General features: G+C 39.1%; 1 protein-coding gene across 1 annotated transcript; it reads left to right on the top strand.

The window, feature by feature from the left end:
- The first annotated feature begins 6,078 nt into the window (after positions 1-6,078).
- Positions 6,079-26,895, top strand: LOC135476504 (SANT and BTB domain regulator of class switch recombination-like). The gene is made up of 19 exons (XM_064756540.1): positions 6,079-6,106; positions 7,288-7,322; positions 7,762-7,796; positions 8,929-8,969; positions 9,903-10,094; positions 11,148-11,206; positions 12,479-12,573; positions 13,815-13,880; positions 16,287-16,373; positions 18,252-18,317; positions 18,854-19,175; positions 19,518-19,678; positions 21,241-21,379; positions 21,806-21,929; positions 23,486-23,561; positions 24,376-24,446; positions 24,917-25,002; positions 25,694-25,776; positions 26,368-26,895. The coding sequence occupies exons 2-19, from the start codon at positions 7,314-7,316 to the stop codon at positions 26,402-26,404; spliced, it is 1,749 nt and encodes a 582-aa protein (XP_064612610.1). The 5' UTR covers positions 6,079-6,106; positions 7,288-7,313; the 3' UTR covers positions 26,405-26,895.
- Positions 26,896-27,050: the final 155 nt, after the last annotated feature.

A 27,050-nucleotide genomic window follows, 5' to 3' on the forward strand; every position in this document is an offset into this window, starting at 1 on the left:
TGTATGTAGTAAACAACAACAACACGCACTTGTTTTGAACAGCGGGAAGTGTAACGTGATTACGCGTGAAAGCACGAGAGGTCATGTTAGGCGGCAGATTGTTCCTGGCAACCTGACGCTGTTTTGCTGGGGAAAATGAAAGTCTGGCGCCAAACTTTGTGGCGTTTTTGTTTTGATCCAGTGTACGTGGTTGGTGATAATGGGTCGCAATATTTCCACAGATAAAGAGCTTGCCAAACTCATGGAAGTTTAATTTTGGCAGACGAAGGCCTGCTATTCCAGTACATGTATGTGGAGAATTAGCAGTGGCGTTATTTGGGGTGGAGTTTTCGTTTGTAGTTTTGACACTTCGTTTCAGTCAGTTTTTGAGGGCCTCCGTGGCCAAGTGGTTGTCGTATTTGTTTGGCACAAAATTTCAGGGGCCTCTCACCAGGCCGTATCCAGAGTCTCTGTCTCGTTTTCTCCAAGGTAAAACGCCAGTCAAAATAAATAAAATACCGGTATTCATTTTCCGCAAAGCATAATGTAGAAAAAGAAAAAAAAGTGTCGTTGTTTGTTTAGGGGGTCATTTAACAAGCATGCTTCTTAAAGTTTTATCTGTATTGTAGCCTTGATTTGTGTTTTGTAGTTCCCAGAAAAGCATCACCCTCCCTTTGCACCCTCCCATGCTGGCTTCCTCTGCGGTCGTACGTGGGAAGGTCTGGCAGCAACCTGCGGATGGTCGTGGGTTTCCCCCCGGGCTCTGCCCTGTTTCCACCCACTATCATGCTGGCCTCTGTCGTATAAGTGAAATATTCTTGAGTACGGCGTAAAACACCAGTCAAATAAATAAATAAATCTTAAATTGATTTCATTCACAGAACATTCAGAACTTTATGTGAGAAAGTATTTGTTGAGGGATGTTAATATAATAACCAGAGTGGATTCTTTTGGTACTAGGCTATTTTATATCATGAAAGTACTGCGTGTTTGTACAACTACAACTACATGTATGTTTTTTTTATTTTTTTGTTTTAACAGGTCTATCATAATGCAAGAACACCATAGGTAAAATGATCAGAAGATGAAACTGGGTTATGTGTTACATTGTTATTGACGAGCTCATACATACTTCATGACCAGGATGCCATTCTACCGAAGTGATGTAGCTAATGCAGGTTTGACCCTGGACCTTATCCTTCAGTCTCTCATCAACACAGAGGAATTCCATCATCTTGGGGTGAAAAACTGGGAGGCCATCTCTCGGTTTATCCCAGGCACTACCTCTGGACAGGTACTCACTATTACTTCATGTTTATACATATGCCACACTAATTCTCTCACAGTAATTCTGTCTGAGGTTAAAATTTATTTGTTTATTTATCTCATTGGTGTTTTTCACCCTACTGAGGAATATTCCACTCATATGACAGCAGCTAGCATTATGGTGGGAGGAAACCTGGCTGGGGTAACACATGAGCATCTGCAATATCTGCAACATGGGAACACAACACAACATGGATCTTTACATGTAAGACCGAAGGGGAAACGGCTATGAGCTGAACTTGAACTCAAAGCATCCAAATTGGCGAGAGGCTCCTTGGTCATAAATTGTGCTGCACCAGTATGCTAACCACTAGGCTATAGAGGCCACCTGTCTGAGGTTAAAGGGGAAAAAACTGTAAAACTGAAATACATTTATTTTATTTACTTGATTGGCGTTTTACGCTGTTCTCAAGAATACTTCACTTATGGTGGCCAGCATTATGGTGGGAGGAAAAGTGAAATACATGGTAAGCATCAGCGGAAAGACCATTGATAATTGCTTCTGAAATTACCATGACATATTTGTTTAGAATTGTTTCCATCAAGTTCAATGCATTAATGGACTGTTTTCATTGTGTGATGGGCTTTATATACAGTTCCAGTTGTGGACAATTCATGAAATAGAGGATCTGAGATCTGAGATCTGATGATCATAGATACTTATTGGTTAGCCTGTAAAGGTTATTGATTTACATTCACAGACTTGGAACAGTGCTTTTCCAGTGTAATAGTTTACATTCACAGATTTTGTACAGTGGTTTTCCAGTTTATTGATTTACATTCATAGATTTGGTAGAGCACTTTCCAGTGTAATGATTTACATTCACAGATTTGGTAGAGTGGTTTTCCAGTGTAATGATTTACATGCACAGATTTGGTAGAGTGGTTTTCCAGTGTAATGATTTACATGCACAGATTTGGTAGAGTGGTTTTCCAGTGTAATGATTTGCATTCATAGTTTTGGTAGAGTGGTTTTTCAGTGTAATGATTTGCATTCACAGATTTGGTAGAGTGGTTTTCCAGTGTAATGATTTACATTCACAGATTTAGTATGGTGGTTTTCCAGTGTAATGATTTACATTCACTGATTTTGTACAGTGTTTTTCCATTGTAATGATTTACATTCACAGATTTGGTATGGTGGTTTTTCAGTGTAATGATTTGCATTCACAGTTTTGGTAGAGCGCTTTCCAGTGTAATGATTTACATTCACAGATTTGGTAGAGTGGTTTTCCAGTGTAATGATTTACATGCACAGATTTGGTACGGTGGTTTTCCAGTGTAATGATTTACATGCACAGATTTGGTAGAGTGGTTTTCCAGTGTAATGATTTGCATTCACAGTTTTGGTAGAGTGGTTTTTCAGTGTAATGATTTACATTCGCAGATTTGGTACAGTGGTTTTCCAGTGTAATGATTTGCATTCACAGTTTTGGTACAGTGGTTTTTCAGTGTAATGATTTGCATTCACAGATTTGGTAGAGTGGTTTTCCAGTGTAATGATTTACATTCACAGATTTGGTATGGTGGTTTTCCAGTGTAATGATTTACATTCACAGTTTTGGTAGAGTGGTTTTTCAGTGTAATGATTTGCATTCACAGATTTGGTAGAGTGGTTTTCCAGTGTAATGATTTACATTCACAGATTTAGTATGGTGGTTTTCCAGTGTAATGATTTACATTCACTGATTTTGTACAGTGTTTTTCCATTGTAATGATTTACATTCACAGATTTGGTACAATGGATTTCCAGTGTAATGATTTACATTCACAGATTTGGTAGAGTGGTTTTCCAGTTTATTGATTTACATTCATAGATTTGGTAGAGTGGTTTTCCAGTGTAATGATTTACATTCACAGATTTGGTAGAGTGTTTTTCCAGTGTAATGATTTACATTCACAGATTTGGTATGGTGGTTTTCCAGTGTAATGATTTGCATTCACAGTTTTAGTAGAGTGCTCCTCCAGAGTAATGATATATATTCACAGATTTGGTATGCTATTTTTCCAGTGTAATGATTTACATTCACAGATTTGGTAGAGTGTTTTTCCAGTGTAATGATTTACATTCACAGATTTGGTAGAGTGGTTTTTCAGTGTAATGATTTGCATTCACAGTTTTGGTAGAGTGCTCTTCCAGAGTAATGATTTATATTCACAGATTTGGTATGGTGGTTTTCCAGTGTAATGATTTACATTCACAGATTGGGTACAGTGTTTTTCCAGTGTAATGATTTACATTCACAGATTTGGTAGAGTGTTTTTCCAGTGTAATGATTTACATTCACAGTTTTGGTAGAGTGCTCTTCCAGAGTAATGATTTATATTCACAGATTTAGTATGGTGGTTTTCCAGTGTAATGATTTACATTCACAGATGTGGTACGGTGTTTTTCCAGTGTAATGATTTGCATTCACAGATTTGGTAGAGTGGTTTTTCAGTGTAATGATTTGCATTCACAGTTTTGGTAGAGTGCTCTTCCAGAGTAATGATTTACATTCACAGATTTGGTACGGTGTTTTTCCAGTGTAATGATTTACATTCACAGATTTGGTAGAGTGGTTTTCCAGTGTAATGATTTACATTCACAGATTTGGTAGAGTGGTTTTCCATTGTAATGATTTACATTCACAGATTTGGTAGAGTGGTTTTCCAGTGTAATGATTTACATTCACAGATTTGGTAGAGTGTTTTTCCAGTGTAATGATTTACATTCACAGATTTAGTATGGTGGTTTTCCAGTGTAATGATTTACATTCATAGATTTAGTATGGTGGTTTTCCAGTGTAATGATTTACATTTATAGATTTGGTAGAGTGCTTTTCCAGTGTAATGATTTAAATTCACAGATTTGGTAGAGTGCTTTTCCAGTGTAATGGTTTACATTCACAGATTTGGTAGAGTGCTTTTCCAGTGTAATGATTTACATTCACAGATTTGGTAGAGTGGTTTTCCAGTGTAATGATTTACATTCACAGATTTGCTAGAGTGGTTTTCCAGTGTAATGATTTACATCCACAGATTTGGTAGAGTGGTTTTCCAGTGTAATGATTTACTTTCACAGATTTGGTACAGTGGTTTTCCAGTGTAATGATTTACATCCACAGATTTGGTAGAGTGGTTTTCCAGTGTAATGATTTACTTTCACAGATTTGGTAGAGTGGTTTTCCAGTGTAATGATTTACATTCACAGATCTGGTAGAGTGGTTTTCCAGTGTAATGATTTACATTCACAGATTTGGTAGAGTGTTTTTCCAGTGTAATGATTTACATTCACAGATTTAGTATGGTGGTTTTCCAGTGTAATGATTTACATTCACAGATTTGGTAGAGTGCTTTTACAGTGTAATGATTTACATTCACAGATTTAGTATGGTGGTTTTCCAGTGTAATGATTTACATTCGCAGATTTGGTAGAGTGCTTTTACAGTGTAATGATTTAAATTCACAGATTTGCTAGAGTGGTTTTCCAGTGTAATGATTTACATTCACAGATGTGGTACGGTGTTTTTCCAGTGTAATGTTTTACATTCACAGATTTAGTAGAGTGCTTTTCCAGAGTATCATAAATCAGGAGGCATCAAATGACAAGCAGTTAGGCAATTCATTTCCATTTGTATAGACTTGTCCAAAATCATTACAACACAACCATAGATTATTATATATTATTAACAAGAAAAGGGCAGAACAGATTTATGTCTTCAGCCCTTCTTTTTTTCTTAAATTTTTAAAAATTTTTGCAAGTTAGAATTGGTTGGAATAGAAAAAAACCAGTTTGACATGAGTACTCGGGGCCTGCAACCCCTAGTTCTCAAACATTGGACAACGCAAACATGAGGCGTAATCTGGGAGGTTTGGACATGGCAAACTATGTTATATTTCTTAGTTTACCCCATGATATAGTGATCAGTTAAAACTTGTGTACACATGACCTCCATCAAATGGAGATGTACATCTAATATTTTCATAGTTGCTACATTAATTTTTGCACAGTAATGGCCCTTTTCAGTTTAAATCTCGAAGTACTGGTATGTGGTTCCTTTATGTAGTTCTTATAGCCAGCATATCCTAGTCACACTTTTCTCAGGATTTTGTTGAATTTTTGTACCCAAGTTCTACCACTTGAAGATAATTTTTGCAGAGTTATGATCCTTCCAAGTTAAAATCAACTGGGTATTGCCTTTAGTTTAGATATTTCTTCCTGTTATTGATGTTTTACAGGTTTCTCGTCGTTTTGATGAACTGATGTCAAACTCGGGAAGCTTCATGACCTCGCCTGCCCTCAAAAATAGCTCTGTTGTATCCTCCAGTACCAGATCGGTAACCGAGGATGAAGTCACAGCCTCAAAATCTGCTTCTAACTTCTCCAAATCTAAAGGTTTGCTGTGTAAATTTTTACCAAGAGTAGTTTTCTTGTATCCTCCAGTACCAGATCGGTAACCGAGGAGCCGTCACAGTCTCAAAATCTGCTTCTAACTTCTCCAAATCTAAAGGTTTGCTGTGTAAATTTTTTCCAAGTGTAGGAGCCGTCACAGCCTCAAAATCTGCTTCTAACTTCTCCAAATCTAAAGGTTTGCTGTGTAAATTTTTACCAAGAGTAGTTTTCTTGTATCCTCCAGTACCAGATCGGTAACCGAGGAGCCGTCACAGTCTCAAAATCTGCTTCTAACTTCTCCAAATCTAAAGGTTTGCTGTGTAAATTTTTACCAAGAGTAGTTTTCTTGTATCCTCCAGTACCAGATCGGTAACCGAGGAGCCGTCACAGTCTCAAAATCTGCTTCTAACTTCTCCAAATCTAAAGGTTTGCTGTGTAAATTTTTACCAAGAGTAGTTTTCTTGTATCCTCCAGTACCGGATCGGTAACCGAGGAGCCGTCACAGCCTCAAAATCTGCTGCTGACTTCTCCAAGTGTAGAGGTTTGCGATGTATAAAATCTTACTAATGAAAAAGACGTACAGCATAGAGAGTAAAACCAGACCATCGGTAAAAGTGTCATAATTGGCAAATGGTCACACGTAACCAGTGAAGTACGACCTCTTGTCAGTTTACTTCATTTAGGGTTTTATTCTAACTAATTCTAATTCTTACATAGTGACATGTATGTTTTTGTATGTTTGCAAGGTGTTTATTCAAGCATATTTTGAAAGCATTATTCTATGTTGACTGATAAAATTATTCTTTTTGTAAAGCTCCGACGCTGGCCAATCCAACCAATGTAGTTTTGTCTCTAAAATCAAATGTGCAAAAATCCACTCAAAGGTGCTTTTTCATATGTGAAAAGGTTGAGGAATTAGGGTAGTTAAAATAAATGTTATGGTGTTAATTAATCAACCACAGGCTATGACTTTGACTCTTTGTCGTTGTTTTTTTCTATCTCTCAACTATCTTTAAGCCGCAGGATTTAATTTTTGTCATTATCAGTGAAATATTTCACTGATCCACTAGTGAATGCTGTTTGGTAGTATTTTACAGAGGTACTCCCATTTCTCTAAGCGGGTACAATAAGAGCATTGTTTATACTATGTCTTATGCCACACCATTACCACCACAGTCTCACCAAAACTGACCTTTGACCTATTTTCTGACTGAAACAGAAAGTGTTTAAACACTGATACAAGTTAAAACTTTCTTCACAAAACACTCCTTCACCAATCGCCCTATGGCATAGTAAAATTTTTTTACATGTCTTTAAGCAAAGATTCTCTGCAGGCATTACAAAAAATAGGATAAGTAAATACAGGAAGTAAATCATTTCTGTCAAGCTGGTATCTGTGTCATGTTCAGCCGTTGCCCACTGTTACTAAGGTTTCAGTGAATTACACAAAATGTATTTGCTCCTTAAAAATGACAAGCAACAAATGCAAGTAGTTTTTAACTAAACACTGTGAGGTTGTATTCTATTTTTAAAAAATGTATGATTAGGTTGTATAAGCATTTGAATAAACATAACTGTGTTGATGTAGAGTGTTATTTTATTTACAGCTGGTGGAAAAGGAGAGGCCGGTGACATGGGAAAGGTGAGGACGTATAATCTACGTGTCACTAAGAGGATAATGGATGTGGTGCTCGATTTCTTATTTCATGTTTGTGGGAGAGGATAGGATTGTGGGTGGATCCATGAAGGAATTGATTCTTAGCCTGTTCCGTGATTTTGTGGTATATCTTAATATGGAATCATTATTCTTGCAGTAAGAAGCAGCAAATACATATATTTACATGTCTGAAGACAATTTAGAACATAGCATGAATATGTTTCATCTGCAAAAGCATAAAAAAGTACTATTTTATACACTATAGTTTTTTCACCAGATTTATTTTAAGTTTTGGAAGTTAATTAAATGTTAATATAAATCTTGCTGAGCAGTCAGAAAGTAGGAAGCTTGTTTAGAATACTCGGGTCACTAGTCTGGATTGTGTAACGGAGTTAATGTTTTCTCTGTATTCTCTCGACTTCAGGTGACATCATTGAAGACTTCCATCAGAGACCATGGGTAAGTCATTATGTTTTTGACTACATTATTCAAAGGGACCTTCACTGGCTCAGTTACCTAAAGTGTCAGATTTACTGTGTTGGTTCTAAACTATTGCTGCATGTTTGACAAAAGTGTCAACTTTACGGCGTAGTGTATTTATGAAGGACTGGTATTAAGGCATAACTTATATCACCTATTAGTGACCTAGTTTTAGACAAAAACTAGAACTTCAGTGAGAAAAGGCAATAAAATGTAGAAGCACTGATGTAGAGAGAAGAACATAAGCACTGGCGAATGGTGGTTATGCATGCAAAACCTTCTCTTGTTCATTTTCTGTAGCAAGCTAGTGAAAGTCCTGTGGCCGGGCGGCAGTGTTCTTTAATGACACTGAGTTCTGTTTACAACATGTCTGCCTACACTGGTTGCCATGTTGCTTGCCAGCCACTTTTCGGCATACAATGATATATGTATTGGCAGTCACTCATGTGTCATAATCGGCCATAAACACTACAAAGTTCATAAAGTTTTGCCTGACTTTTATTGTGGTGCCTGGGGACCACATTTGTCATTATATTTGCAGGTTTTCATTGTAACGAATGAATTTATACCACCTAGATAAGTAGGCGCCAAATTTCCCCCCTGGCGATGATTTAGGTCTGCTTTGAGAAATGGTGACAAATGGTGGTAAATCTTAGCGACTTAAGATGGCCCTAACCTTAAGACCGTCATATGTTCCCATCAAGAAACAGCCTTGGTCTGTCAGAATCAGCAAGTCGCTTGCAGAGGGCAATTGTTTCTTCAAAGCTTTGAGATGTGTTCTCCAGCCATATAGAAATATGACCCATGTGTCATTCTTGACATGCTTGAGTGTAGCATTAAGCTCCAGTTACTCAGTCCATGCATATTAGTACTAAACCTGTTACCCAAGAGATCACACGCAGGAATTGTCTATCACCTTAGTATGGGAAGTGTGTACAGGTTCTGAGTGAGATATCATGGTTTGCCCCTGGGACTGAGGGGTTTCCTCTGTCCGTAATAAACATCACCATTATCATAAATTTAATTATGCGTATGAATTTTTATCTCTTGTTTTTTTTTCTGGGCTTGTTTGGAAGTGAAAGCTTGCATATTGTACTTTCTGTTCATACAGGCCTGTCATGGTTATCCATGTGTGTGATGAAGCTAAAAACTGTAAGTACTATGTTTGACACAAAATTTCACTCAATTTGCATTTTTATTGGCAAAGAAAGATCATAAAGTATTACAATTTTGGGAGGGGCCTCTGTGGCTCAGTCGGTTAGCGCGCTAGCGCAGCGTAATGACCCAGGAGCCTCTCACCAATGCGGTCGCTGTGAGTTCAAGTCCAGCTCATGCTGGCTTTCTCTCCGGCTGTAAGTGTGAAGGTCTGCCAGCAACCTGCGGATGGTCGTGGGTTTCCACCCACCATAATGCCGGCCGCCGTCGTATAAGTGAAATATTCTTGAGTATGGCGTAAAGCACCAATCAAATAAATAAATAAATAAATACAATTTTGGGCTTATGCTTACATTTTTCCAGTAGCATATGATCCCATTTTACCAATATCCTATTTATAGAAAAGAATATTAGGGGTCTGTGACCCACCCTAATTTTTCAACCTTTTCACTCACCTCTGCAACCAATGTTTTGTAACATTCTGAGAGAACTATTGGGTGTAAAGAAATAATTTGCACAGTTTTAAGAAGCTTGCATCTCTAATGACACAAAGAAATCATTTTTAGCGTCATTTTCATAATAATTCAATGCATAAATTCCATTGAAGAAAGTTCTTTAGTGGTTGAAAAGGTTGAAGATTTCCTGAGCTGTTTGGCTAATATAAATGTTTCCAACAAATGACGTGTGGGAACGATGGTTGTCGTGGCGATAAAAGAAGGAGAATTTATCCGCCTTGTTGAGACATTTCAGTATAATGGTCCATTGCATGAGTATATATATACAAGAGCAAAATGGTATGAAAAACTGGAAAGAGTAAAACTAAGTGCATAAAAGAATAAGGTGCATATTTTATGAGAATATACAAATAGATATAAATGAATACCAAATAATTGTTATGTATGGTATTTTCTCCCGTTTGTACGTTGACAGTGAAGCAGGATTTCCAGTGCTCGCGGGACCTGTTAGTGAAGGAAATGCAGTATTTTGCCGAGTACCTGTCCACAGATGCCCAGCGCTGGGAGGAAGTGGACATCTCCGTGCACTGTGATGTGCAGATATTTGATTGGCTGATGAAATATGTGAAACGCGGCACAAAGGAAGTGAAGGACCCACCCAAATTAGGTACATTACCATACGGTCTGTTGGGTTTGTATAATATTATAACACCTTTGTGCATGTTTACAAGATGTGGTTTCAAGCATATTCTGACGGTATTATTCTGTGCAGAATGACAAGATTATACTCTTTTTTTGAATCGCTGACGTCCAAATCCAGTCAATGCAGGTTCGTTTCCAAAATATAATTATAAGTGTGTGTGAAGATTGGTCTTTCGTATGCGAAACGGTTGAGGTATAATACCTTAAAATGGAAAACATATGAATGCAGTTTACCTGTTTGTTTTTTTTAAGGCTTCCAAGGTGAAATCTGGAAGACTATTTTCTTCCTTGGAATATTAAAACTGCGATGTACTCTCGTGTATTTCGAGCTGGTGATTGCGGTTTCAGTTACCTGTAAATCTAATACTATGAGAGCCAGACATTTGTAATTTGCGCCAATCTTTAGCACTATTAGTGTTATTCAGTTAACATATGTTTTTTGGCTAGAAGTTTTTTAATGACACCACGCTATTTCAAAAATAGAACTTTAGCCCATTTATGTAACCTAACTGTCCATGATTTTTACAAATTGGACCATGAATCTTAATATACCGATGTCGTTGTGTTGCTCATCTGTTGCAAACTGCTCTGTACTGAAGTAGAAGTTGAGAAACATTTGAAGCCATGGCAGTAAAGGCAGTTCTTGTGTCTGCTCTTTGGACACCGTACATGGTGTGACGTGTAGCGTAGACCTTTCATAAATGAAAGTTTATTGTGGGTTTGACAGACTGGTAATGGGAGATAAATGTATATATATCAGAGTAAGTGGTCTTAACATGCACCCTTGCTGTACAATTAAAGATCCAGCTATATGTCTGTAATCTACCCAGTTTCCTCCCACCATAATGTTAGCTGCTATCGTATAAATGAAATATTCTTGAGTACGGCGTAAAACACCTATTAAAGAAATAAATACATATCATTGTAGGTTCTTATGAAGCACCCTTCACAAGAATATATGGCGAACTACACTCTGTCTTTCTGAACATCACTACATGTATTTGTGTTTGTATTCCAGAGGCCAGCAATGTGGTGTCGATTCTCATTTCCTCAGATTTCCTCAAGATGGATGCGCTGGTACGTGTGATGTCTTGTTAACTGTAGTACTTAATCCCCAAGATATGGGTGAAATAATGTCAGTGTTATCATGTGAATGTTTGGCCGATTTATTACTCATCAAGACAAGTTGCCCAAAACTAAAGAGATTGGGTTCAAATCCAGCTCTGTGCGGTTTTGCTGCTAATTCAAGTTACGAGGTTTGCGATGGGTTTTTGATCCCATCCACCCGAGAAATGTACCAGTGAAATATCTTTAAAGACACCAAAAAACAACAACCAAATCAAATAAATAAAAAGTATGGGCCTGCTTTGATTATTTAAGAAGTACGCAGAGTTTGACAAGACATCTGATTGTACTTATATGTCTTAGTACTAGTTTCTACATTAACTTTTTTTGGGTTCATGCACTTGTTCATTAATTATTAAATAGGTTATCTGAAGCATTACTTAGCATGAAGGGACTCCTCCAGCCTTGCTGCAGGCTATTGGCAGCCATCGGCCAATAAAGTTGTAGGTTCTAAGGACGTTTCATAGGTTCAGCTTTTGCTCTGCATAATGCCAGGAGGGTTTTTAGGTACCTTGTGAAAGGCAGTGGTTTACACTAGGCAAGCCAGCTTCCTTCACCAAAAATCTAATTCCCTATGTAGACAACAATCAAAAAAAAAGAAACAGAGTGTAGATAAATATGATCAGACACATTTCAGCCAAAATCAGAAAATCTGATCAGTTATTTTTTGGATCATAAATACCCTAAATGGCCATCTTGCCTATTTTTCCTGATTCTGAGAGTTGATTTTAGAAAGGTGATTTCAGGTTTGTTCAGATCACTGGATGATATTCTGCAGGAAAATTGTAAGTTTCAGCACCAAAATAATATTTTGTGATGTTTATTTGGCTCTAAAAATGTGCTTTTGTGGGCAAAATTTTTGGTCATATAGGGTTTTTGTTTTGTCTAACATGTCATGTTTGTGATGTACGCTGGTTAGCGGTTTTATACCAGGCAAGCTGAGGCGTCTCCAGGATACATCAGTCACTGTCATGACGTGGAACTGTCTGATCTTATATAGGCTCCATAGGAAGAGGTTTTAAGTTAAGAATTAATCAGTGAAACATTATTCTTGTTTGATGTCTTTGTTATAGCCAGGTCTCTGTAGTCTGTATTGTGACTTTGTACTGTAGGAAGTTGTATAGAGTGTGAAAATGTGGTGTTAAACAGTAATTCCTCTATTGCCTGTACATGGATGTTTGACAGGTATTTTCATTCATTCATTCATGTTTGTTTGATTGACAGGTGTCAGAGTGTGTAGAGTTCTGCCACCGCCATATGTCAGCCATCGTAGCCACACCTTGTAACATGAACTGTATCAACGACAAGCTTGTGTCCAGGTATGCAACTGTTCATAATATACCGAAATTGTGCTGTGACTCCTGGTAGTTATACCACTTGTACATATAGGATGAATACCAAGATTAGCATTAACACAAACTGTGACTTGCCTCTTTGTGGATTTATGTTGAAGATGAACCACAATGATAGCAAGATTTGTAATAACAGAAATTGCGACTTGCACACATACAGTGAACAAAATCTGACATATTTGCACACATACAGTGAACAAAATCTGACATATTTTGTGTCTCTGTTTTTTTTTTTTGCATTAAAGGCAAAGAACACATGCACTAGCATGAAGTACATGTCAGATGAAAGACCATTAAATATTGTTTAGGAAAATAGTTTGATTTATTTTTTAGAATATTTTTTGACCTAGTGGAATTCATTTAAAACTTTGGATTCTACTGTGGTCTTTTCTTACCATATTGGCACAACTTCAACGCAACTTCAGCTTTGAGCCTCTTGACACACATAGATTGCTATATTTCGTCATTCAAAGTGCATCACCATTTACAGCTATGAATGCGTTCAACAAATGGACCTTAAAACAAACTATTTCAAGTCAAAAATACTGCTGTGACATCACTGATACCCTCCTGGTCCCAACAGACCACCATAGAATCCTGTGTTTTAATTGCATTTTAAGTTGGTTAAAAAATAAATCAAACTATTTTCCTAGACAGTGTTTAATGGTCAGTCATCTGACCATACTTCATTTTTCAGCATTTTTAAGCCTTTTTTTCGTTTTATAATCAGATTAGAGCTTTCACCACACAACAAGAAGGAGAGTCAAGTTTTGTCTTGCCTTATACTTAAAATTTGTCAATCTTGGTAATTCCTTCTTGGTACTCGGCAAAAGAAAACTGACCAAGTGCTTGGTGTTTTGTTCTCTGAGTGTACTAGCCATGTAATTTAGTGAGGCATCATGTCTGATGTCTTATTCCAACGCAACAGCACAATGGAAATGTTGGCACATTTTCAAACCAGTGTGAAACAAAGCACTGTAAAGTTGTTGCCAGAAAATAATCATTAGAAAACAATGTGAATGCTGTAGCTATAGCTAAGCACTCTTCTTTTCATGAATTCCCAAGATAGTGTTAGGTGAGGAAGTAGATATTCAGTATAGATGGAGGAATTATAAATATAACAGCTGCATTGAAACATGCAGATTTATCGCTGTGAGGATACAGTTATGTATGTTTATATATATAGAGAATGTTGTTCACGTTCTCAGGATTGCCGAATTATTTACTCACAGTGAGGCAGATGAGGTCAAGGACAGGAAGGACAAGTTCAAAAGGTCAGAGACTGAGTTTTATGGGGTCGGATTATGGTAAAATGTGCGTTTTGGGCTGGGTTTATAAAATATGTGATCTGGGGTGGGTTAATAGAATGAGTGTTCAGAGGTCGGTAAATAGAATATGTTTTCTGTGGTCATTTTTGAGACAATGATTTTGGGTTGGTTTATTGAATGGGTTTTTTTGTGGGTGGGTTTAGAACTTATGTTCTGGGGCTCGTTTATAGAAGGGTGTTGTTCCTAATCTGGTTTATAGACTGGGTGTTCTGGTGTTGGTTTGTAGATTGGGTGTTGTGGTGTTGGTTTGTAGACTGGGTGTTTTGGGGTTGGTTTGTAGACTGGGTTTTCTGGGGTTGGTTTAAAGACTGAGTGTTGTGGGGTTGGTTTGTAGACTGAGTGTTCTGGGGTTGGTTTGTAGGCTGGGTGTTGTGGGGTTGGGTTGTAGGCTGGGTGTTCTGGGGTTGGTTTGTAGGTTGTGTGTTCTGGGGCTGGTTTGTAGACTGGGTTTTCTGGGGTTGGTTTAAAGACTGAGTGTTGTGGGGTTGGTTTGTAGACTGGGTGTTGTGGGGTTGGTTTGTAGACTGGGTGTTGTGGGGTTGGTTTTTAGGCTGGGTGTTCTGGGGTTGGTTTGTAGGTTGTGTGTTCTGGGGCTGGTTTGTAGACTGGGTGTTGTGGGGTTGGTTAGGAGGATGGGTGTTATGCTGTTGGTTTGTAGACTGGGTGTTCTGGGGTTGGTTTTTAGACTGGGTGTTGTGGGGTTGGTTTGTAGGCTGGGTGTTCTGGGGTTGGTTTGTAGGTTGTGTGTTCTGGGGCTGGTTTGTAGACTGGATGTTGTGGTGCTGGTTTGTAGACTAGGTTTTTTGGGGTTGGTTTGTAGACTGAGTGTTGTGAGGTTTGTTTGTAGACTGGGTGTTGTGGGGTTAGTTTGTAGGATGGGTGTTCTGGGGTTGGATTGTAGACTGGATGTTGTGGTGTTGGTTTGTAGACTAGGTGTTGTGGTGTTGGTTTGTAGACTGGGTGTTTTGGGGTTGGTTTGTAGACTGGGTTTTCTGGGGTTGGTTTGTAGACTGGGTGTTGTGGTGTTGGTTTGTAGACTGAGTGTTATGGTGTTGGTTTGTAGACTGGATGTTGTGGTGTTGGTTTGTAGACTGGGTGTTGTGGGGTTGGTTTGTAGACTAGGTGTTTTGGGGTTGGTTTGTAGACTGGGTGTTGTGAGGTTTGTTTGTAGACTGGGTGTTGTGGGGTTAGTTTGTAGGATGGGTGTTCTGGGGTTGGATTGTAGACTGGATGTTGTGGGGTTGGTTTGTAGACTGAGTGTTCTGGTGTTGGTTTGTAGACTGAGTGTTGTGGTGTTGGTTTGTAGACTGGGTGTTGTGGGGTTGGTTTGTAGACTGGGTTTTCTGGGGTTGGTTTAAAGACTGAATGTTGTGGGGTTGGTTTAAAGACTGAGTGTTGTGGGGTTGGTTTGTAGATTGGGTGTTGTGGGGTTGGTTTGCAGGCTGGGTGTTCTGGGGCTGGTTTGTAGGTTGTGTGTTCTGGGGCTGGTGTGTAGACTGGGTTTTCTGGTGTCGGTTTGTAGACTGGGTGTTCTGGTGTTGATTTGTAGACTGGCTTTTTTGGGGGTTGGTTTACAGACTGGGTGTTGTGGGTGTTGGTTTGTAGACTGGGTTTTCTAGGGTTGGTTTAAAGACTGAGTGTTGTGGGGCTGGTTTGTAGACTGGGTGTTCTGGGGTTGGTTTGTAGACTGGGTGTTCTGATGTTGGTTTGTAGACTGAGTGTTATGGTGTTGGTTTGTAGACTGGATGTTGTGGTGTTGGTTTGTAGACTGGGTGTTGTGGGGTTGGTTTGTAGACTGGATGGTCTGGGGTTGGTTTGTAGGCTGGGTGTTCTGGTGTTGGTTTGTAGACTGGGTGTTGTGGGGTTGCTTAGTAGACTGGGTGTTGTGGGGTTGGTTTGTAGACTGGGTTTTCTGGGGTTGGTTTGTAGACTGGGTGTTGTGGGGTTGGTTTGTAGACTGAGTGTTCTGGGGTTGGTTTGTAGACTGAGTGTTCTGGGGTTAGTTTGTAGGATGGGTGTTCTGGGGTTGGATTGTAGACTGGATGTTGTGGGGTTGGTTTGTAGACTAGGTGTTCTGGGGCTGGTTTGTAGACTGGGTGTTCTGTGATTGGTTTGTGGAATGAGTGCTCTGGTTTGTTTATAGAATAATTGTTCAAGGTTTGGTTTATAGAATGAATATTCAAGGTTGGTTTATAAACGGGTGCTCTTTTTTATAGAATGGGTGTTCTTTTGGTTTATGCAACAACTGTTCTTGGGTTGTTTACACAATGAGTGTTCTTGGGTTGAAATGTTGATGACAATGTAAAAATCCAAGCATTTGTACAATAAACATACCTTTGCTTTCCCCAACAGTAAGCTGTTTGCAAAGAAAATTGAAAAGTTGTTTGAGCCAGATTACTTATCAACCTGTTCTCCTGAGAATGCCACAACTCTGTACAGGTGAGTATGTACCTGTTGTTTGAGCCAGATTACCTATCGCCTGTTCTCCTGAGAATGCCACAACTCTGTACAGGTGAGTATGTACCTGTTGTTTGGGCCAGATTACTTAATGACATGTTCTCCTGAGAATGCCACAACTCTGCACAGGTGAGTATGGACCTGTTGTTTGGGACAGATTACTTAACAACATGTTGTCCTTAGAATGCCACAACTCTGCACAGATGAGTTATTTGGGCCAGATTATTTATCGACATGTTCTCCTGAGAATGCCACAACTCTGTATAGATGAGTTTGTACCTGTTGTTTGGGACAGATTACTTATCGACATGTTCTCCTGAGAATGCCACAACTCTGTACAGGTGAGTTTGTACCTGTTGTTTGGGACAGATTACTTATCGACATGTTGTCCTTAGAATGCCACAACTCTGTATAGATGAGTATGTACCTGTTGTTTGGGACAGATTACTTATCGACATGTTCTCCTGAGAATGCCACAACTCTGTATAGATGAGTTTGTACCTGTTGTTTGGGACAGATTACTTATCGACATGTTGTCCTTAGAATGCCACAACTCTGTATAGATGAGTATGTACCTGTTGTTTGGGACAGATTACTTATCGACATGTTCTCCTGAACATGCCACAACTCTGTAAAGATGAGTTTGTACCTGTTATTTGGGCCAGATTACTTATCGACATGTTCTCCTGAGAATGCCACAACTCTGTACAGGTGAGTATGTACCACTTGTTGTGTGAGCCAGTGCTTACCAACCTGTCCTTAGAATGCCATAACTGTGTACAGTTGAATGTGTATTTGTTGTTTGAATGGCTTTGATTACTTACATGGATAATCTGTTCTTCTGTCATGCCACAACTTAAACCATATCTACATGTAATACCTAAGCATGTTCCTGTGATGTTTTACACATATGTGACATACACATGTTAATATAACTCTCTCCCAGAAAATGCATCGTAAAATCCAACTGCATTCTCAAGCAAGGGCAGAGTTCTTAAATTACTTTTACTACCTGTACATGTATGTGAAAAAGATTGTGTGTCAAGCATGTGGTAAGGTGGGACACTTGTGCCAGGCATGTGGTAAGGTGGGACACTTGTGTCAAGCATGTGGTAAGGTGGGACACTTGTGTCAAGCATGTGGTAAGGTGGGACACTTGTGTCAAGCATGTGGTAAGGTGGGACACTTGTGCCAGGCATGTGGTAAGGTGGGACACTTGTGTCAAGCATGTGGTAAGGTGGGACACTTGTGTCAAGCATGTGGTAAGGTGGGACACTTGTGTCAAGCATGTGGTAAGGTGGGACACTTGTGTCAAGCATGTGGTAAGGTGGGACACTTGTGTCAAGTATGTGGTAAGTTGGGACACTTGTGTCAAGTATGTGGTAAGGTGGGACACTTGTGTCAAGTATGTGGTAAGGTGGGACACTTGTGTCAAGCATGTGGTAAGGTGGGACACTTGTGTCAAGCATGTGGTAAGGTGGGACACTTGTGTCAAGCATGTGGTAAGGTGGGACACTTGTGTCAAGTATGTGGTAAGGTGGGACACTTGTGTAAAGCACCTGGCAAGGTGGAACACTTGTGTGAAGCACCTGGTATGGTGGGACACTTGTGTGAAGCACCTGGCATATTGGGACACTTGTGGGGCCTTGGTGACAAGGAACAATTGATGATTCTAATATTACCATTTGCTCTTGCATGTGGAAAAGTTCATCAGTAATTTACCAAAGGTTGATGGTTTGCCCCAGGTGCTTGGTTTCCTCCACCCATAAAACTGACTGCCATCATATAAATGCAAACCATTGAGTATGTCTTTAAGCAAACAATCAGGTATATGAGGAAATATTCTGTGATTTTGTTCAGATGTTCCGTCTGCAAGAAACTCCTGACTAAGACAACAGAGAAGAAAATAAAGTGCATGCCTAGCAGGTAAATTAAATAACACTTTTGTTTATTAATTTCTGAATCTCTGTTTATATTAAAAATGTCTCCTCACCACATGAACACAGAATAACTGTTGCCTTTGTGTCGGTTCAGTTATACAACATAAAGATATGAGTATGTTATTCATAAGGTGGTCTGTGTGAGAAAAAAGAAACCCAGTATTCTGGCTACAATTACATAGTTATTGGCTAAAATGAGCAGACCAGGTGGCTTAGAAGAGAGAAATTAGAAGAAAGTAGGATAGTCTTTTGCTCTGATAGTATAATGATTTATAAGTAATTTTGATACTGTAATTTGGTATATATGACATTAAAGTTAGGTTTCTTAATACCTGAAATTATATTAGGATGCTAAGAGGTGCCCAAATTAAAAATTTGTATTTGACCTTGACATGAGTTTAAGTAAATACATATTTAAGTAAATTTTTACATGTCTGTATGTTGATATAAGGTGTCTGAAAAAGTTGGCTCCAACTTTACCATCAGTTAGAGATGGTCAGCAAATCTGTTTCTTTCCTCCAGGATGACTGTAGACATGAGAGGGAAGCTGACATATGGTCACGTGCGAGACACCACCTTTGACATCAACGAATATCTGCTTCAGCAGAAAGCTCAGCTCAAGTCCTGGCGTGATGTGTACTGGCGCCTATGGGGCACAATCAACTTCCTGTCATGTGACAGGTGTGGGGAGACGTTTGCCTGTTCTGAACTGGGACACTGTCGTTATCACCCGGAGCCCCTGCGCTACGAGAATGACCCTGAGAGTATCCCATCATGCATCATTGGCACCTATCCTTGCTGTCACCAGAAAAATCTACGCTTTGACCCAACGCAGCAAAATAAGGTGAGTGTGTGATATCTTGATGTATTTTTCACAATAGTTTCAATAAAATATTCCTTCCAGTGAATAGTTGCGTTACACTCACATTGTTTTGATGTTGTGTGGGGACCTTCGTCATGTCCGGGGCTTCCGGGGCTTCCATGGCCTAGTGGTTAGCACATTAGTGAAGCACAATGAGCCAGGAACCTCTCACCTACATGTATGTGATACCTGTGAGTTCAAGTCCAGCTTATGCCAGCTTCCTCTCCGGTTGTACATGAGAAAATCTTTTCAGTTTTCTCCCACCACAATCATGATAATGCTGCCCTCTGTTGTATAAATAAATAAATGTTGTGTATTTGCCAGGGTTGTCGAGTGAGGGACCACATTGTGATGCTCCCAGGGACAGAGAACCTAGCCTCCAGCGGGGACGCAGCAGGGACCTCTCCACACAGTCCAGTCTACGACGACCTCTTGTCACACAGAGATATTATTTGTGTCCCTTACCAAAGACTAATGGATGCCAGGTAACAGTCACACATATCAGAGTCTGTCTCTCTCTAGGTCCTTCCTGGTAACCTCTCCAGGAAGGTCTTCACATTATAGGTAACAGTGTTGGAACCAGGCTATGTATGGTTAACATAGGAAATATCAGTCTGTTTATATAAAGATACCTCAGCCTTGCTGATTGGCAGATCTACATCTACTTTCACTTTGTAAGCAAAGCCCTATTGTTACCAGCCGTAGTCTAAAAGGACAGAGTTTTCTATTTCTTAGCAGTCCAGGCATTCTGAACCAACTTGACTAGCTTAATATTTTGAATATTATGAAAATCACCTTTAGAACTACTGTGAAGATTATGAATATCACCTTTAGAACTACTGTGAAGGTTATGAATATCACCTTTAGAACTACTGTGAAGGTTATGAATATCACCTTTAGAACTACTGTGAAGGTTATGAATATCACCTTTAGAACTACTGTGAAGATTATGAATATCACCTTTAGAACTACTGTGAAGATTATGAATATCACCTTGAGAACTACTGTGAAGATTATGAATATCACCTTTAGAACTACTGTGAAGATTATGAATATCACCTTGAGAACTGCTGTGAAGATTATGAATATCACCTTCAGAACTGCTGTGAAGATTACATGTACAGATGTGAATATCATCTTTAGAACTACTGTGAAGATTATGAATATCACCTTCAGAACTGCTGTGAAGATTACATGTACATGTGTGGATATCACCTTTAGAACTACTGTGAAGATTATGAATGTCACCTTCAGAACTGCTTTGAAGGTTACGTGTACTTGTGTGATTATCACCTTTAGGACTACTGTGAAGATTATGAATATCACCTTCAGAACTGCTGTGAAGGTTACATGCACATGTGTGATTATCACCTTTAGAACTTCTGTGAAGGTTACGTGTACTTGTGTGATTATCACCTTTAGAACTACTGTGAAGATTATGAATATCACCTTTCAAGCTACTATCAGACTATGACTAACAAGTATTCCTATAAGTATGTGAAATCAGTGTGATGGGGCCTTCTACATGCGGGGCACGTCTGTCTATTTCACCAGATCCAAATTCAATAGGGCACCTTTATATTTTCCCAATTATTTATTTCCTCTGCTCTGTTAGACCAGATGTAATTATGAAGCTGTATTTTCAGTGAGTAGTCACCCAGTGTGTTTACCCTAATTCCTCAACCTTTTTGCATATGAAACAGCAACTTTCAGTGCAATTAATGCCTATTTTTGATTTTGGAGACAAAACTACATGTAGGCCTACATTGGTTGGATTTGAGGTCTTCACAAAATTATAATTTTATCAGTCTACACAAAATAATGCCCTCGGAATTTACTTGTGTAAACGCCTTGCAAAGATGTGAAAAGGTTGAAGAGTTACACTAAGAACAGTGAGATCTCTATGGTCTTACTGCTGTGTTAGATCACATGTGTTCATGAAGCTGTATTTTCAGCGAGCAGTCTGTGAGCATATTTAAGAACGAGGAGGTGTCTTTGGTGTTACTGTACTGTTAACTCAGATGAACTCATGAAGCTGTATTTTCAGCGAGCAGTCACTCAGCGTGTTTAAGAACGAGGAGATTGTGAGTAACCTGAGGAATGAGGAGATGACCATACCTCTGCTGGCCTCCATGTTTGATACAGAGACCCCTAGTGGACAGGGTAACAAGGTCAAGAAAACTGAGGTAAATTTGTGTGCTATGAATACAAAACTCAAAGGTTTCGTCTTAAAAGACTCTCTGATATTCTTGATATTTTCATTTGTGGTGCTCATGACACAATGACAAATGCTTGACTTGCCTGATGTCTTCAGCATGGAATTCCAGTGAGGTAGCACTGCAAGTTCAGCCACAAGGTGACTGTGACTGAAATAATGTTTACTTGGAATTGATAAACCCAAGACAACAAGCAGGGAGACCTAAGGCTTATGCAGATTTTGGATTGGGTTTGTATCTTTTTTGGAACTCATTTGGGAATTGAAAGAAGAAATACTTGCAAGTATCAGATTGAACAGGCTTGAGTGATTTGACATGAATGAAAAGCTCTTGAGAATGCTTAAAACATGAATCAAATATATAATAAACATTACTTCTTAAATATTTTATTTCCAGCAGACCCCTCGACCTAGGCCTCGTCTTCAGGCTCTGACAGTTCAGCAGGAAGTGACCTATGACCTGGAGGAGTATGGGATAGGAGAGAGTGATGATGAGGTGGGAGATGAAGAGCAGCCTAAAGGTAAACATAAAATATGACTTTCTGTTTTTACTGTGACATCTTTATCTTTACTTCCATGCCCATTTAATCGTTGTGAGGTTTTTATTTTTTTCCGGTAGGAAGCCAATTGAAAGTGAACATTGTCAGGCAATATTTCACCATCTATTCTGTCAAGTCAAATTCATTTCAACTTCATGCATGAATTCATTGGTGGGCTTCCCAAAATAAATATGGCCGGCACAAATGACCTTTGACCTACTTTTTTAGGTTTGTTAGGTACATTTGAATGGCAGTGGACAGGTTTACTTCGGACACCTATAAACCTGACAGCTTACATAAGTGAAGAATTCTTAAGCTGGGCATTAAGAACAATTAGTCAATCATTCTGGACAGCATGGCTGACCTTTTGACCTAATTTCTCATAATGTAAGTTCATATTTGAGTGAGTGCTTGGGGTTTAACGTCGTAACGAACAATGTTTCAGTTATATGACGACGAAGGAATTCATAGAGAGCATGTAATGTGCCTCCTTGTTGCAGGACGTATTTCTACCGCTCTTATCTAGTCCTGCTGCACTGAAACGACTTACTGAAGGCAAGTAAGCTGCCTTGGCGAAGCCATTATACTGCTACGGGTCAACCAGTTGTTGCACTTTCCCCTTCATGCTGAACGTGAAGTGAGGAAGTTACAACTTCCTCTCGTAAGGTCTTAGGTGTGACTTGACCCAGGATTGACTCTGGATCTTCCGCTCACGAAGCGGACGAAGCGCTCACGAAGCGGACACTCTCCCAACGTTGCTATCAGGGCCAGTAGTTTGTATTTGACTCCTGGGCTGTTGTGAACAGAACATTTCCTAAATGTTTCCAATACTTGTGTTATGGCACACTATTGTGTAGAAGAGCTGCAGAAACATGTTTTTTATTAGCACAGTTTCATGTAATGTGCATGTATAATGTTGTTGCTGTAGAAGCGAAAATCTTGATTTGAACCAGTGGTTCACTCCAGGCACTACGGTTTCCTTCATTCGAATCGGAATTTCCTTGACTGATGTGTTAACCCCAGTGAGCTGCTCGGTCATGAACAACAAACATAGGACCCACAGTGCGTCAGGGATTTTGGCAGCGACGTTATCATGCTATACCATGTATTATGCTCATCTGAATCCCTCTCCAGTAATTCATAACACCATGTCGGGCATGATCACTTTATTAAAATTACCTTGAAGTAATAAAATTACAGTTACTAAAAGCAAGCAATGTGCAATACAAAGAGGCCACAAAGCAAAGTTCGAAAGCAGCTGAGAAGCATTTACACAGTAAGCAGAGGCGGCATTTCAGGAGTTAAGTTTGTGGATGTTTGGAGGAGACAGAGTGGGGGCTATCGCATACTCAAGTGGCTGGCACTCCCCTCTTATGTCAGATGTATATTCACTGTAGCAAGTATACCGTAAAATCTGGGACTCGAGGGTCAGGCCACTTGGGTGGCACAATTTCTGATGATGGAAGGGCTTCATCCAACATGCCATGTCATTGTGCTCTACATGTATGTAAACTTGTGTACGCCTTGTGTTTGTACAGTGAAGAAGCCTCGCCCTAAGAAGTCCAGAGTGACCATCGACCCTCAAGCTATACTCCTTGATGCACCAGCCTTTGAGTAAGTCACCCAGTTAACCAGGGGCCTATTAGATCAAGAGTGATTTTACTAGAATAAATGATTCATGGTGAAATGTTGAGATTGCAAAAGTTCAGATTGTGATGGGTTTTTTTTTGAGCATCTTTACAAGTTCAACAAATGTCCAATAACAAATGTTCACAAGTATTGATTTCTTAGTAACTATTGGTCACTTACTATGCGCATAATATTTTAATTTACCCTGATTCTTCAACCTTTGCCACCAGTATTTTGAAACATTCTGAGAGAACTATGAGGTGTAGAGAAATACCTTGCACAGTTTTATGAAGCATGTATCTTTTATGACACCATGAAGTCATTTTTAGCGTCATTTTCCTAATAAGTGTATGCATAACTTCCACTGAAAAGAATTGCTCTGGTCGTTGAAAACGTTGAAGATTTAAAGTTAGTTCCCTTACATTACAAGTAACATACATGGTTTTCACCACGTCAGACTACATGTACATGTAAGTAAAAAAAAACGCCTGTTTGCTTTCACTTTCTTTTTGTACCAGTGCATGTATTGGGTTTGCAGTGACATTACAAGTTTTAGATGTTTACCAGTAGACATAAAAAATGTAGAGGTGTGTTAGATAGTATTATGTGATATAGGGCTGCAGTTTCTACTATAAATTCTTATTTTTTTATTTGATGATAATGGCAAAAAGCAAGTATGCATTTTAATTATTTGATGAGGGCATCTGAAGTGTTTGAATATTTGTGTATAAAATGAGTTTGTTGACTGGGATCTGTGCACTTCAAATGTTTTTGGAATAGCTGAGATTATATTTTTCAGTCAGACTAAGAAATCTATCTGGGACAACCAAAGGTCGATGAGGTGGAACCAAGATGCTCAAAGACAGGAAGGTAATGCTTGCTTTGGTCAAATGCACAGATACATGTAATTTTGTCTCTGGTAAAACTAACTTGCCCTTTGAAAATAATTCATATCTCCTATGCGCTTTCTGGTCTTTTCTGTCCTAAAATAACAGTAAACGTTTGGAGATTGGCTTCAATGTTCAGAGGCTACCAAATTAGTATTCTTGGTATGTGATAGTTGGCTGGACAGTATGCTGGCTGTGTAAACCTTAAAATGTTGTTCCTTTTTTCGTGCAGTGGCTGTGAGTTCAAGTCCAGCTCATGCTGGCTTCCTCTCCGGCTGTACGTGGGAAGGTCTTCCAGCAACCTGCGGATGGTTGTGGGTTTCCCCCCGGGCTCTGCCCGGTTTCCTCCCACCATAATGCTGGTTGTCGTCATATAAGTGAAATATTCTTGAGTACGGCGTAAAACACCAATCAAATAAATAAATAAATAAATAAATAAATTTCTTTTTTCAGACCAAAGACGGATGAAGCAGATCTGTAAATACCTGACCAAGCTACGCCTTAATCAAGAGAAAATTGATAAACAGAAACCGAAAGAGGTACATATTCATGCTACTGTTCACTGTTCATGCTACTGTTCACGCTACTGTTCACGCTACTGTTCACTGTACCATTGATTAAGAGAAACCATATCCGTTATTCAACACAGCTGTTGACTTGCTGTAAAGCCTGGAGAAAACTGATAAACAGACACCAAAAAGTCAGAGGTATTCACTGTGGACTGGTTGAAACACCAGGAGACAACTGATAAACGGAAACCAAAAAGTCAGAGGTATTCTATGCTACTGTTGACTAGTGGAAAAGCCAGGAGAAAGCTGATAAACAGAAACAAAAACTTATAGATATTCTATGCTACTGGTGAGTGTTAAAATGCCAGGAGAAAGCTAATAATAGAAACCAAAAGTCAGGTATTCTATCCTACTGCTGACTGGTTGAAAAGCCAGGAGAAAGCTGACAAACAGAAACCAAAAGTCAGAGCTATTCTATGTTACCGTTCACTGGTTGTAATGCCTGGAGAAAGCTGACAAACAGAAACCAAAATTTACAGATATTCTATGCTACTGCTGACTGGTTGCATAACTAGCACAGATTTATAACAGAATAAAAAAAAGCAATATTCTATGCTGTTGTTGAACCTTTTACTTTAAAGCAGATACAGAACTTTCTTCTTAGGGAATAGCTTGATAAATACACGTCACTTTATCATCTTGTTTGCTTGTGGGTTTTCAGTATGCTGGGGGGATTTTCAGTAAGCTGGACGCCCAGTGGAGAGCTGCCTATGTATCCAAAGGGCCAGCCCAGCCCCAGTTCAGGTTAGTACCAGTATAATCATATGTATACATCTGGGAAAGTTTGTATCTTGCCCTGAAACATTGGGCAAAAAAGTACTTACAACAATCAAACACAGAAGTCCATTCAAAGAAAGCTCTCTCTTTTGCTGAGCTGTGATGTTACGCTATGAATGTTTGTCAGGTGACTCAGGCACGTTGGCAGGTGAGTTGGTTTGCTCCATTTACTCTCCTCCTATGTTTGACCACTAGTATGTACCAGAACTACTACCTGACCACAGCCTAAAACCCAATCAAGATGAATGCAAGATAGAGTGAGGAGGTATTGATTTCCATTGGCGTTTTCCGTCCTTATTGGACGATGGACGCTCAAGATGGACGCTCAAGATGGACGATGGACGCAAAACTACATTGGTTGGATTGGCCAATTTCAGGGCTTCACAAAAGTATAAATTTATCAGTCTACGCAGAATAATGCCTTCAGAATATGCTTGAATAAACATGCTGTAATATGTGAGAAGGTTGAAGAATTACAATAGTACCAGACAATTGTGTTTCCACGAGTGCTTTGGTTTCGCGAAATGGCAGATAGATGTAGGAAGAAATATTTTCTAGTTTCAGATCAAGACCACGCTTTCAGATTACCAAGTGAATGAGTCATTGATCAGCTGACCAAGTGTATGATGAGATGACCAAGTGAATGATGAGATAACCAAGTGAACGATGAGAAAACAGAAGACAGTTACCCTGACAGTGCCTTGTTTCTCATAACAGACGATTTGATTCTATCGATTCTATCAGTATGTTCTGCCTGAAGAGACCTGGTTTTCTGAAGAGCGATACGTAACGTAGTCAGTGTTAACAAATGAATGCTCCGAACAAATGAGTACAAATTATCATGGGTCAAAGTTGAGGTGCATGTTCTTTAATATTCATATAACTCGTATATACAGAGGCAAGGTAGACTACCAGATTGTTAAAAAAAAAAACCTTCTGCATTTCCTACCACCACCTGTCGTTTTCTCTTCTTCATCCCAGTGTCCATCACCTCACTGTAGATAAGCCCACCTAATAGAGCATTTCGTTAATAACTCAGCAACAGCATTGTATCATGCAAAAGCTGCCCTCTATCAGTATTCACTCACCCACTTGTCACGTGATCTTTATTTTGGCATACCTAAAAATCTGCTTGATGCCCATCCTATAATATGTATGTAAATATCGTGATATTATCCATAAAGAACAAAACATTTGTAAAACGTTATCTTCTAATGAAGTGACTACTGAACATAAATGTT

This window comes from Liolophura sinensis, chromosome 10 (genome assembly GCF_032854445.1).
Source record: "Liolophura sinensis isolate JHLJ2023 chromosome 10, CUHK_Ljap_v2, whole genome shotgun sequence".
In the NCBI taxonomy this organism is placed as follows: Eukaryota; Metazoa; Mollusca; class Polyplacophora; order Chitonida; family Chitonidae; genus Liolophura; species Liolophura sinensis.

Excerpts from the sequence above, each read along its gene's own strand:
- LOC135476504 (XM_064756540.1), top strand. Across the intron at positions 10,095-11,147 it reads GAAGGACCCACCCAAATTAG|AGGCCAGCAATGTGGTGTCG; the intron begins GTACATTACCAT and ends TTTGTATTCCAG. Across the intron at positions 23,562-24,375 it reads CTTGATGCACCAGCCTTTGA|TCAGACTAAGAAATCTATCT; the intron begins GTAAGTCACCCA and ends TATATTTTTCAG.